Below are 13,739 nucleotides of genomic sequence, written 5' to 3'. Positions count from 1 at the left end.
ACGTATTGAAAATAATTCCGAGGAGGTTAATTTTTCAAACTTCCGGGACTGAATTATTATTGTGAAAGAAGGCTAGGTTCAGACGGCAAGGTCGTGACGGCAAGGCCAGCGATGCCTTCTCTAGCGTTTTAATCCGGTGACAAAACCCAGGCGCGTGCCGGAGCCGGCGCCGCGGGACGATGATGATGGTATGTACAATTGAAAGCGGAAGATCATGGCATGTACAAACTAAAAACGTCCACGGAAGGCTCCCACAATCTGCCCGGGTGGTCGGAAGCGGCCAGCCTGGCTGCTCCTAACTAACCGATTCATCGCGGCGCACAAACGGTTTCAAGCGAGACACATGAACAATTACAATTCCACGGTGGCGTCGATCAGCTGGGGGATCAACAGGCGTCACTTTGTAGTTCACTGGGGAAGTTTGGTTTATGACCTCATAAGGACCTGCGTAGCGGTGATGGAATTTGCCACTAAGGCCAGGGGTGCGCAATGGTGTATAAAGCAGTACTTCGTCACCGGGACGAAAAGAGACCACTCGATGTGTAGAAACATAGCGAGTCTTGCGGTCTTCCTAGCACGCTGCCGTGTTGAGGCGGGCAAGATGGCGGCATCTGGCCAAACGAGATAAAAAATGGGGAGGCACTGACCTGGAGTAGTCGGGCGTAAAGAATGAAGCGTCGAGAATTGTAGTGGGAGGACGGTCATAAACAAGGAAAAATGGAGAGCAACCGGTAGTTCGCTGTACTGCGCTATTATAGGCGAATGTGACGAATGGTAGAACAGTATCCCAATTTCGATGATCTGGTGTGATGTACATGGATATCATGTCCGACAAGGTGCGATGAAATCATTCAGTGAGACCGTTAGTCTGGGGGTAGTAGCTTGAGGTTGTCTTATGAAGGGTGGATGACGCGTGAAGAACTTCGCCAACGACTTTCGATAAGAAGGCTGTACCGCGATCCCTTAGGAGCATCTGAGGAGCGCCATGACGCAATACAATTGATTGCAAAAATAAATTTGCTACTTCTTCAGCGGAACCAGTCGGTACAGGTACTGTCTCAGCGTAGCGTGTTAGGTGGTCGACAGCCGTTATAATCCAATGGTTACCCCCATAGGAGAGAGGTAGGGGAACATATCAGTCGATGCTGACTACGTCGAATGGCGTGGTGGGACAAGGAAGAGGTTGTAGAAGGCCAGCGGGCGAAGAAGTCAGCCGTTTGCGACGTTGGCACAGAGGGCAGGATGCGACGTATTTGGCAACGGTGGAAGATAAGCCAGGCCAAAAGAACCGGTTTCTCACGCGGTCGTAGGTTTTGTCAAAACCAAGGTGACCTGCAGTAGCGTCATCGTGGAGAGCCGCCAGTATACGTGGGCGAAGCACACGCGGCGCGACTGGGATCCCGCGAGTTCCCTGATGGAACTCGCGGGAATAAGATGTCATTTTCGAGCTTGAAATAGCGAAGCTGTCGGCGAAGCTTAGCATTGGGAGGGTCCGAAGCGCCGATAAGGCGGTCGTTGATAGGACAGCAGTAGGCATCGGCTAATTGCTGCGAGCGGATTGCGTGTTTGTGTTCAGAATCGTCAAAAGAAACTGTTGTGATATGCGTCGGGGGAAGAGATGGTCGGCTGTGGTCAGAGGTAGAAATGCGTTGCGAAGAAAAACAGCAGGCTGATTCTGTAAGTGGGCAGCGCGAGAGAACGTCGGCGTCTTGGTGTTGGCGACCAGATTTATAAGTGGCGTCGAAATGGTATTCTTGCAGGCGTAGAATCCAGCAGCCAAGTCGGCCTGTCAAATTTTTGAGTGAAGACAACCAGCAAAGAGCATGGTAGTCGGTCACAACTGTGAAGTACCGACCGTATAGGTAAGGGCGAAATTTTTGAACAGCCCAGACGACAGCAAGACACTCCTGCTCGTAATGGTGTAGTTTTTCGCAGGTGGAGTGAGAGTCCGACTGGAAAAGGCAACCACTTTCTCACGCGATGTTGCATCCCACTGCAGAAGTACAGCGCCAAGACCGTGACCACTGGCATCGGTGTGCAGGATAGTTAGAGCGCTGTCACTGAAGTGGCCAAGAACAGGATCTGATGTGAGGGCGTGCTTGAGGTCATTAAAAGCAGTTTCACACTGCTGAGTCCACACGAAAGGGCTGCGTGCTCTTAGTAGCTCATGAAGTGGTGCAGCAATAGTTGCAAAATGCCTTATAAAACGCCGGAAATAGGACGCAAGGCCGAGGAAACTGCACAAATCTGCAGTCCGTTGCGGACGAGGAAAGTTCAAGACCACGCTGATTTTTTCAGGATCTGGGCGAATGCCGTCATGGCTGACCAGATGTCCCAATATTCTAAATTCCTTCTGTGCAAAGTGGCACTTCTTGGTGTTGAGCTGAAGGCCTGCCGAAGCGAGACAGGTGAGGACTTCATTCAGGCGCGTGAGATGGTCATTAAAGGTTGCCGAAAAGATAACAATGTCGTCCAAGTAACACAAACAGGTTCTCCATTTTAGGCCACGAAGTACAGTGTCTATCATCCTTTCAAATGTCGCTGGTGCGTTACAAAGTCCGAAAGGCATAACATTAAATTCGTAAAGGCCATCGGGTGTTGCGAAAGCGGTTTTTTCTTTGTCGTCCTCGTGCATAGGTATTTGCCAGTAACCTGAGCGAAGGTCCAAGGTCGAGAAATATTGGGAGCCTTGGAGGGAGTCAAGGGGGTCATCAATTCGCGGCATCGGATATACATCTTTGCGGGTAATTTTGTTGAGTGCGCGGTAATCAACACAAAACCGTACCGAGCCGTTCGTTTTTTTAACTAGCACTACTGAGGAGGACCATGGGCTTGTTGAAGGACGAATTATGTTGCGATGAAGCATGTCATTTACATTTTCTTCAATTACTTTTCTTTCAGAGAGGGAAACCCGATAAGGCCGTCGGCGAATGATAGAGTTACCTCCAGTAATGATGCGATGGTGCACAACACTAGTCAGTCCCAGAGGTGTGGAAGTGGCATCAAAAATGGCTTGGTGGTGTCGAAGCAATGTCAGCAGTTCTTGGCGTTGGTTGGGCGGGAGTTTAGGATTAATAGTCTTTGCGAGAACAGAAAGAGAGACGTCTGACGAAACACGTTGCTGAGGCGGGGGGGCGGTGAGCACCATCAGGGAAAAAGGTTGAACATCCACCATACAATTCAGAGAAGTTCATTTTGGGAGCACGAGGGATTCACGTGAAGTGTTAGTGGCCACTACTGTCGCTGAGCCGTTGTGGAACTAGACAAGACTTACGGGAAGGCGATGCCGCGTGGAAGATGACTATATGATGGTGCTATGAGTACGTCCCCGTCAGTGATGTGGTCAGAAACAAAAGCAAGCAGTTTTACGCACTGAGGAGGCAAAACAGTATCAGCGGCGGCAACGAGGGGATGATGTCGTTCAGAAAAGTCAGATGAAAAATCGCTGTCTGTCATATGGATAAAGTGGTCACCACAAGAAATTAACGCTGAAGCGGTTGACAAAAAATCCCATCAGAAAATCATGAGATGCGCACAAGGTGAGAGCACAGCAAACTGCACATGATGGCGGATGCCCTCGATAACAACTCGTACGGTGCACTTCGCTGAAGGGCTCAAAGGGACGTCATTGGCTCCACGGAGCTCAGGCCCATCATATGGGGTAGTCACTTTTCGCAAACGCTAGCACAAATCAGCGTGAATGACAGAAATTGGAGCCCCTGTATCAATCAAAGCTTCAACCGGTAAACCTTCAGCGATAACAGCAATCACGTTATACGGGCGATTAGGAGGACTTTTAGTAAGTTCGCAGAATGCAGTTTGACCTCCGGAAACTGCAACACTTAGTTTACTGGATGGCGGACAGGGAGAGCGGTTTCGGGGCGGAGAGGGGAAACAGCAGCGGTATGGGGATGTGGACCGGCGTCGGGATACATGGTTAACTCGAGGTTTAGAGGAAGATACTGGAGGTGGGGAGGATCGGCGAGGTGGGCTTGGAATAGACCGGCGTTGATAATATGAGGTTGAATTCATGTCGCATTCGAAGGTGTCGTAACCACGGCGCTCGTTCTGAAGACGGCGACGACAGAAGCGGGATATATGTCCTCTAATACCATAGTAATAGCAGACTGGTCGGGGGGGGGGGGGGGCGCCAAGGTGCGTAACTGGGTTGTGTAGGTTAAGCCATCGCCATTGCATTGACGTGATTGTATGTTGGTGCAGGTTGGGGCGGGGGAACCAAAGAAAGGGGGGATGCAGCGACGTGTGCGTAGGTCGGCGCTGGGCGGATTGCAGAAGGTTCGGATGTCATAGGGCGGCTGATGGTAGCTAACTCTTCTTTAATCATGTTACGGAGAACGGCGTCATTAGGAGGTGTGGAAGAATGATCGCACCCATGTCGACAGAAAGGATTGAGGGCTTGAAGCTCCTCGCGGATGATTGCTCGAATCATTGCCCGCAGATCAAGGTCAACAGAGGTCGGGCCAGTTGCGAAGCCGGGCTGTAATCGAGAGGACTGCAGCTGGTCGGGGCGTTGACAGGTCGTAATAATTGAATCAACACTTGAAGGATTCTGGGAAACTAACGTGTGATATGCCATAGCATTGACCCCTTTTAAGACGTGGCGCACACGTTCAAGTTCCGTCATAGTGGGACTAATGCGCCGACAAAGTGCAAGAACAGCCTCTATGTAAGACGCATATGATTCATCGGGACCTTGAAGGCGGGAAGCGCCGTCATAGTGGGACTAATGCGCCAACAAAGTGCAAGAACAGCCTCTATGTAAGACGCATATGATTCATCGGGACCTTGAAGGCGGGAAGCGAGCTTGTTTCTCGCGATCTCAGTCCGAACTGCCTGGTCGGCAAAGTATTGTCGGAATTGCTGTTTGAAAGTGGTCCAGTTAGTAGCGTGGGGTTCGCGATTAATGAACCAGTTTCTGGCGACCTCAATTAGATAGAACGAAACATTGAATTTTAAAGCATCGTCCCACCGGTTATAGGCTCTGCAGCGTTCATATGTGTCAAGCCAGTCATCCACGTCTTCGTCACGACGACCAGCGAACAGCGGTGGGTCGCGTTGACGTGGGGCAAAGTCGGAGGCATCGGTGCAGCTGAGGTAGAGGGTCCGGCCGGGTCAGGATTGCTCTCGGTGGACACGATTATGGTGGTAGTTGCCAAACGGCGACCGGAACATAGCTTCAGCGAGAGGCAGCAAGGGGATCGAATTCGACCTCCACCACTTGTGAAAGAAGGCTAGGTTGAGACGGCAAGGTCGTGACGGCAAGGCCAGCGATGCCTTGTCTCGCGTTTTAATCCGGTGACAAAACCCAGGCGCGTGCCGGAGCCGGCGCCGCGGGACGATGAAAGAGGAAGATCATGGCATGTACAAATTAAAGAACCACCACGGAAGGCTCACAATATGGACAATCTAAAGAATATTCTTTCTTGTTTTTTTTCTGCATATACTGCGGGTTGACAATCTTCATCATAGGATCGTATCTTGCTCGCAAGACGCATAAAACAATGTTTTACTGTCTGTGAAATCTACAGCTTGTCTCCTGCAACGGCAGCTCCGGAGAGCTCAATTGGAAGCCTGCGCCCAAAGGTGACAGCAGTACAAACACAAAACAAAAATCAATAATAGCTAAAAAACACAAAAATAATGCAAAATAAAAACAGCACCCAAAAGATAAAAGGGCCATACCGCAAGCAGGTAAGAAAGTGCGTCAAAAGCAAAGAAAAGTGATGAGTGAGCACGTCTTCGGCCTGAGACTGACTTGTCTTAGAGGCTGGCAATGACTGCGGTTTTGACTGAATATTTTGATTAAGGGAAGCAGGGCGATGAATCGGGATATTAGGTTATATATCTCATGCACAGAACAGACTGCAGAAAGGATTGGCAGAAAGAGTTCAGAGCCAACCGAGATTCTTAATTATGAACTTCATTAAAAAATGTGGACTTGACTTTCAAGGTGAATAGCTACCTGTCAGAAGGGCAATTCAGGCTTTGACGCCATTTACATCACTGCTAGTGTTGATCGGTTGCCGTAACTCTGATTGTTCCAAGTGACCAGATTTATATTTTCATTTAGTATACTCATATCTCGTACTACAAACACCACGTTAACGTGTACGTTATCAAATAGACAGCGTCGGCGCAATGAATTTTGCGCCTGATGAAGCGTTGCACAAAGCTGAAGGTAGAGAGGTGTTTTAAATCAGTCGCGTGCTGCACGCAGTAAAAGAAAATAACTGATTTCTGCAAAAGCAGCTTTGAAGATCGTGAAACATTTTCATTACAGATTTGTCTCTACGTCTCTACTGCCAAGGTACACCTTTTTCATTAGTTTACTCACTTATAATCACCAATTTTTCAGCCCCGTAGCCAAAGTAGCCAGGACCGTAATGAGATTGGCGGTAAGGAAAAAGTCAGACGTTCCACCAGTGACAAACTATGAAAAGAGGGAAAGCAGCTAGAGAGGATCAGACAACTATAGATTTGTTGAAGTATGGTGGGCGATATCGTGCTAGAAAAACTGGCCGCCCTGTATACGCGATGGGCAAAACGCCAACAACGCCGCCTGTCACAAAAGTCGCAAAGCGTAGGCAGGCTCACTCGGGCGCTGTTCGTGTCAGCGTCTATGTGCGCGCGTCGTGTTTTCGTCTTGGGTCGCGATTTAACAGATATAACGCCGCTGTCAATCTTTAGCAATGTCCGCGAAGGATTGCTGCGTAGTTGGCGTTTCGAACACACATAAACTCTTGTCAGAACTATGTTTGCATAAGTTTCAGTGATGCTTCAGGAGAATGACGGGCGCCGTGAATCGCGGCTGTTCGACGCAGAAAGCAAGCAATAGCACAGAATGACATTTGTTCAGGTTAATGTCATTTTATCGACGCACTGCTACACGACCAAAGCTAATGCCATTTCCAAAATATGATAACTGCGATTGATATGCAAATATTGAAGTGCCTTCAATATGTTGCGAAGATGAAGGTTCTGTAAACGAAAGCAGCCTTTAAATTGACATTCATGTCTTGCATACCTTGTAACCAACCTTTTGATTAGGACTATCAATTACGAAGTTAGCGGCTGTGTAGGCGGCATTTGTTTGCAAAATGATACGGAAGGTGTGCACATCTGAGCTCCACTGCGAAACGCGGGTTTCAACAACGTAAACATTCCGCACTAAAGCAAGTGTCAAGAGCAACACGTAAAATAGGCAGTATCTAGTGTACTGTGTGACGGCGATTTTATGGAACCTTCGAGTAACGCCCTACGACGCCGTATATACTACAGCATCATTGACTCTTGTACGTTTTCGCCAAGTCGTTCGCTCGGCGTATTAAGGCCTGTCGGAAAATGCTCGATCATAGACTCATCAAGAAAGAAAACGCAAATTCGTAACGCTTGCTACTTTGAATGCAGCGAGATTACCGTAACCACGCTGCCCACGAAAGCGGCCGACGACGGCGCTCTGGCCTTGTGCTAGGCCCTAGTCGTCGCTTGGCCTAAATGCCTAAACGGTTTCGCATAGAAGCCGTAGCTGGAAGTGCTTTGGAAATAGTAAATTTTCTGCTCATAACACTGCCTTACTCTCAGTTCAACTGTCGCGCAAATTGTCTTACAGTACACGGAAGGTATAAATTCGGCGACGATTTAGCAGCGGAGCTTGAGAACGAAGTCGGATGAGCTGAGTCCAACCGGCGGCAGCTAAGAGCAGAAATTTGCTTCTATTGCTGTTGTCACTTCTTCCGAAATCTCTTTACATAACAGCGCTTCTCAGTAAAGATAATTTTTTTACATTCCTCCCTCCAATTAAGCGCGTATTATTTATGATGAACAGTGCATGCTTTTTTGAATTTGGCGAAAGAAATCCGTGGAGTCAGCACCTCGGCGCCAACGGACCGCGGATATTGAACTATTGCTCAATATGCTTAACAAGTACCAAATGCAGGTTACTAGAGCACGTGATACACACACAGGTCATTACCTACTTAGAGGATCATAACATTATATATAAGTACCAGCACGGTTTTCGGAGGGGCAACTCTTGTGAAACAAAGGTCGCGGGGTTTACTCACGACATACTTACATCAATAGATGCTGGTTTTAAGGCAGATGCAATTTTTTAGATTTTTTCATTGCATTGGACCGTATCTCACATCCCCGATTTCTTTGATCTCCACTCTAAGTTTTGATCTCCACTCTAACGTGCTTGGTTGGATCAAAGCTTTTCTTTCAGCATATACCTAGTTTACCTGTGTTAATAATTACCATTGTAAGCAATGCTGTAATGGCGGCTAGTTGGTTTTCCATCATCGTGTAGGCGCGCTGAACTTCAAATCACGACGATTCACTAACACTAGACAAGACTGGTACGTGCGCGAACTTTCAGCTGTTTATTACAAGTGCTTTTCTCCTTATATACACACATACAAAGAAAACGTACAAACAAATGCAAGAAACAAGCTTATAAGATCGATTACCGATGTAAGCCAAGGATGCTCGCGCTGTTCCGATGGCATGTCGTCGATGGACAGAGAAGACAAGGCGGAGCTGGAGGCAGGGGACAACGGAGCGTGAGGCGGGACTGGCGAGCGAGATAAATCGCCTGCGTCGGAGTACTTACGCCCTGTACGATAGATGACTCGGATATCATACTCTTGTAGTCTAAGCGACCAGCGGGCGAGACGGCTGGTGGGGTTTTTTAGTGAAGAAAACGAACTTAAAGCGTAGTGGTTCGTAGCAACATCAAATAGGCGCCCATACAAGTGTGGCCGAAATTTCTGAAGTGCCCAAACAGTTGCCAAGCAAACATTCATTTTCTGTCACCGAGTAGCTGGTCTCGGCCTTGGTCAGCGTTCGACTTGCATACGCTACAACGTATTCATCAACACCGGGTTTTCTTTGAGCAACAACAGCGCCGAGGCCGGCGTTTGCTGGCATCGGTGTGCACTTCGGTAGGAGCAGTCAGATCAAAATGGCGCAATACGGGGGTGAGGTAAGTATAGTGCGCAATTTTGTAAAAGCAGTATCGCAAGCCGGTGAACAGGCAGAAAGATCTTTGTGAGCGCTGAGATGTAGCGTCAGAGTAGCAATGATGGTCGCAAAGTTCCGAACAAAACGCCTAAAATAGGAGCATAAGCCTATGAAGCTGCGTAGTTGCTTGGTACATGTTGGCTTCAGAAACTCAGCGACAGCGTGGAGTTTAGGTGGATCAGGAAGGATGCATCCTTGGACACTAAATTCCCTAAATAGGAAGTTGGCGAGCGGCGAAATGACACTTTTTCAGACTGAGCTGCAGACCAGTGTCGTCCAGACTATGCAAGGCAGTTTCAGGGCGAGTTAGGTGGGTCGCGAAGTCGGATGAAAATACGACGATGTCATCCAAGTAGAAGAGACATGTGTGGCACTTCAAACCGCGGAGAATATCGTCCATCATGCGTTCAAAGGTTGCGGGCGCGTTACACAGGCCAAATGGCATGACGTTGAACTCATAGAGCCCGTCGGGAGTGGCAAAAGCTGCCTTGGGGCAATCGTCTTCAGCCATTGGAACTTTCCACTAGCCAGATCGTAAATCGATTGAAGAGAAAAATTCCGCTCCATGCAAAGTGTCCAGCGCGCCGTCTATGAGTGGTAGCGGATAGACGTCCTTTCGTGTGATCGCATTAAGGCGGCGGTAGTCCACACAGAATAGAATAGACCCATCTTTCTTCTCAGTTAAATCCACCGGGGACGCCCAAGAGCTACTGGAATGCTCAATAACACCTCTACTGAGCATCTCATCGGCTTGCTCATCAATAATGCGGCGCTGTGAGACTGATACACGATAAGGACGTTGGCGTAATGGGGCGTTCGTACCAGTGTATATGTGGGGGGCAACAGTTGATGTCCGATTCAAGGATGGCTGCTGGATGTCAAAGGAAGTTCGGAATCGGTTCATCAAGTCGAAGAGCTTGGCGAGTCGATCTGGAGCGTGGGCACTGCCGATGGCTTTGTCAAAGGAAGCAAGAGGGGATGAAGGAGACGAGGAACGAGGAGGGCTAAGGGCACTTATGCTGTAGGAGGTTGTGTCGGCACAGGTGGAGAGAAGCGGCGGGACGGTAAGAAAATTTTCTGATCGAACAGGGTCGGCATGCTGAAGTATTCTCTAGTCGAAGTCTGGGGCAAAACTGTTTGATCTAGCGAAAGCGTACAAGCAAGGTATACAGTCTAGACAGAGAGAGAGGAGAGGGAGCGAAGAGAGTTCAGTGTCCTCGCGTATCTTCGTACATGCTAGGAGCGAAGAGCCGCGAGGACGCGGGGATGAGGTGTTGAGCGAAATACGATGCTCCGGACAGACGGAAAGTACGACAGGGGAAGCGGCGCTTGGAGCGACAGCAGTACGATACAAAGTTGGAGCGGCAGTACCACGATACACAACACTGCTCTCCCCTTGCTAGACATAGTAATCTCGCAGGTGAAAAGGAAACTTCCTTTCACGGGCGGAGCGTCGAAGAACGGTGCCGGTTGCCGGAGGAATTCCGTCTGGGCCTCTGCATTCTCTGAGTCGGAGCGGCTGTGCTCGGATTCTAGTGAGTCGGCGTCTGGCTCGGGCAGGAAAGTGCAAGAAGGCTGTTCGTTTTGTTTTTCAGACTCGGAGTGCGGCTCAGGCATTTCAGTTCAGGTGCATGACGAGGAAGATCGAGTGGGTTGTAGACCCTCGCCCTAAGGTGGTCGACGTGCCTGCGCCATAACGTACCGCAGAGAAGTCTGACTTCATAGGACACAGGCCCTTTGCAGGAACAGCTGATAGCGGGAAGCCACCGAGACCCATATGACGAAAAATTCCTAGAGAAGACTGAGTCACCAGGCACGAACTTGTGGGTCTGTATAGCGCGGAACTTCTGTGACAGCTGGTCACGCCTCGGGTCGCCCTCTTGGAAATCAGGGTACAAGTAGTATTTGGCAGACTTTAGCTGACGAGAGGACAGTAGCTCCGCTGGGCTTCTTCCTGTAGTCGTGCAGGGCAGCAAGTGCTGCTGGATCAGGAAACGACTCAGCTGAGGTTCGATGTCGCCTTCTTTCAGTCCTTTAAGGGCTTTCCTTGTTTCCTGAACGAAGCGCTCGGCCTGCCCGTTAGAGGATGGATGGTATGGCGCGACTAAAGCTTGACGAACGTTGTTCCTGGCGAGGAACTGTTGGAATTCAGTTGAGGTGAATGCAGTACTGTTTTCGGACACGAAGATGTCAGGAAGTCCGTGTGTGGCGAACAGCCTTCTGAGTTTTCGATTAATGACTGCAGCTAAAGTAGTTCAACAGGATAGTTAAGCGGGCGAGTTGTTGATACATCATGCAAAAAACAGCGCGAACAAACCGGGACGAAAGGAAGAAACCACAGGAACAAGCGCTGTTTTGTGGTTTCTTCCTTTCATCCCCGTTTGTTCGCGCTGTTTTTTTGGATGGTGAAATAGTGTTCACCACAATGACCTCTAGCGATTTCGAGAACGAGTCCACGACAATAAAAAATATCTTGCCCTGGACTGGTCCAGCGAAGCCCACGTGCAGCCTAGACCAACCACGGTCTCGTAGTCTGCTCTCAGGGATAGACTGCAGCGCCTGGTGGAGCGTTCCTGGATTCTTGGTAGGTGTCGGCCACCACACGTAACCTCGCGCGAGTCCCTTCCTGCGATCGATTCCAGGGTGTGTTGAGTGAAGTAGCTGAAGCACTTTCATGCGAAGTTACGGTGGAATCACGACCCGGAAGCCCCACAGAATGCAATCACGATAAGCGGAGAGTTCGTCGCGGCGAACGAAGTAAGGTTGGAACTGGACCTCCACTTTTGTTGGCCATCCAGTAAGAATCCACTCGAGTACTCGTGACAACACACCATCCTTTTTTGTCAGCTCAGCAATCTTGAATGCATCCGCGAAGGTGTCTGGTGGGTTTTCGAGCAGCAGCAAGATATCTGCCATAGTGGGAATTTCAGCACTTGTCGAGGGCAGCGGAAGACGGCTGAGTAAATCAGCGGTGCCGTTTTGACGCCCTGAGCGGTAGAGCAGCTCATAGTCGTACTGTGCGAGAAGCAAATTCCATCGAAGTATCCTCGGTGAAAGTACTCTAGATTTTGGACAACTGTGATGCAGCGGACCCTGCAGAGGCTTGTGGTAAGTGTAGACCTTTAAATGCCTCCCATAATGGTATTGATAAAACTTCTTGACGCCGGAAATGACAGCCAGAGCTTCTCGGTCTGTCTGAAAATAGTTCTTTTCGGCCGAGCTTAGAGTACGGGAGCCAAACGCAGTAGGAGATTCGTTTCCGGTAGTGTCCTCGTGACTAAGGACAGTTCCTATGCCGTAGGCAGACGCGTCGCATGTAAGCATGAGCGGCTTGGGCACGTCGTAATAGACTAAGACATCGGATGTCTGTATGGGCTCTTTAGCGTGCTTGAAAGCGTCGGCTTCTTCTTGGCACCATCCCCACGTCTGATCCTTTGCAAGCAGGCGGTATAGAGGCTCGAGGGTGAGAGCTGCACCATGCAAAAATCTGTTGAAGAAGTTTAACAGTCCGAGAAAGGACTGAAGTTGCTGCTTGTTCTTTGGACTGGGAGCTTCTTTAAGTACTTCGAGCTTTTCTTCGGTCGGATGAATACCGGCGGAGGCAATGCGGTTTCCAAGGAAGGTGACTTCCCGCGCGCCGAAGGTACATTTCTCTAGGCTAACACGAATGTTTTCGTTCCTTATGTGTTTCAGCACAGCTCACAGACGATTGTTGTGCTCGTAGGTATCCTGACCTCCCACTATTATTGTCCGGGTACACGTGGACTCCAGGTAGTCCCAAGAGGAGCTCTTCCGTGTAGCGCTGAAATATGGCTACGGTGGGCGACACTCCGAACGGCAGGCGAGTAACTTTGAACAGCCCCCGGTGCGTATTGACTGTTAGGAGATGGGCTGGGTCATTGTCCACGGCACGCTGCTGATAGGCTTGATTGAGGCCTAGTTGCGAAAATACAGTGCATATACATCAAGGTTCGAAAAAAGCTGATCGATGGTTGAAAGAGGATACGTTTCCATCTTGATTGCTTAGTTAACGGTGCATTTGTAATCACCACAAAGCCTGATCTTGCCGTTGTTCTTAACGAATCAGACTACCGTTGTCGCATATCTGGAGGATGGCACGGGTTGATAGACGCCTTCCTGTACGAGAAAGTCGATTGCTTCGTCTACTCCCCAAGCAGCACAAGAGCCCGGGCCAATATTGTCAGTGAGTTGGCAGAGAACAGCCCAATGTAGGCAGCGCTGGGCCTCCAACACTGGCCCTGAGGATTCCATTGGTAACCAATATTGTTCGTACCTATTTAAAATGATAACAACATTTGTCCGTCACATCCGATGCCCTGACAATATCGGTGGTACCATTATACGAGAATGCCAATGATGGGCCTGGATATCCGGCGTATCACCGGTGTTGGCGCTGCCATGAGATAAGGATGGCGATAGCGGACAGCATTAGCCGTCAGTCCACTGATGTTGGCCAATATTCGACATAGGCTGGACAATAATGAGAGCTCTGTTACAATGACCCGCCAATGTAGGATATACACTGGCATACCTTACATAACAGCATTGGCAGTGCCCTTTCATAAAGATGACGATATCGAACAGCGTTAGCCATTACTCCACTGACGTTGGCTAATATATGGCATATGCTGGACAATACTGTCAGTTATGTTACTATGTTCCGCCAGATGCTTTGG

At 49.3% G+C, this 13,739-nt stretch overlaps 1 protein-coding gene across 1 annotated transcript in view; it reads left to right on the top strand.

Moving 5' to 3' along the window:
- Positions 1–10,944, top strand: part of LOC146188623 (putative serine carboxypeptidase CPVL) — a 100,399-nt gene extending 89,455 nt beyond the window's left edge. The window contains exons 9-10 of the mRNA XM_084605091.1: positions 10,446–10,690; positions 10,786–10,944. Of these exons, the coding sequence (XP_084461217.1) occupies positions 10,446–10,690; positions 10,786–10,944 (404 nt within the window). The remainder of the gene's footprint in view (positions 1–10,445; positions 10,691–10,785) is intronic.
- The last annotated feature ends 2,795 nt before the right edge of the window (positions 10,945–13,739 follow it).

This window comes from Amblyomma maculatum, chromosome 5, assembly GCF_055883805.1.
Source record: "Amblyomma maculatum isolate TAMU_Amacu chromosome 5, ASM5588380v1, whole genome shotgun sequence".
NCBI classification, from domain to species: Eukaryota; Metazoa; Arthropoda; class Arachnida; order Ixodida; family Ixodidae; genus Amblyomma; species Amblyomma maculatum.
The sequence above is the reverse complement of the archived record's forward strand: the minus strand, read 5'-3'. Positions and strand labels throughout refer to the sequence as shown.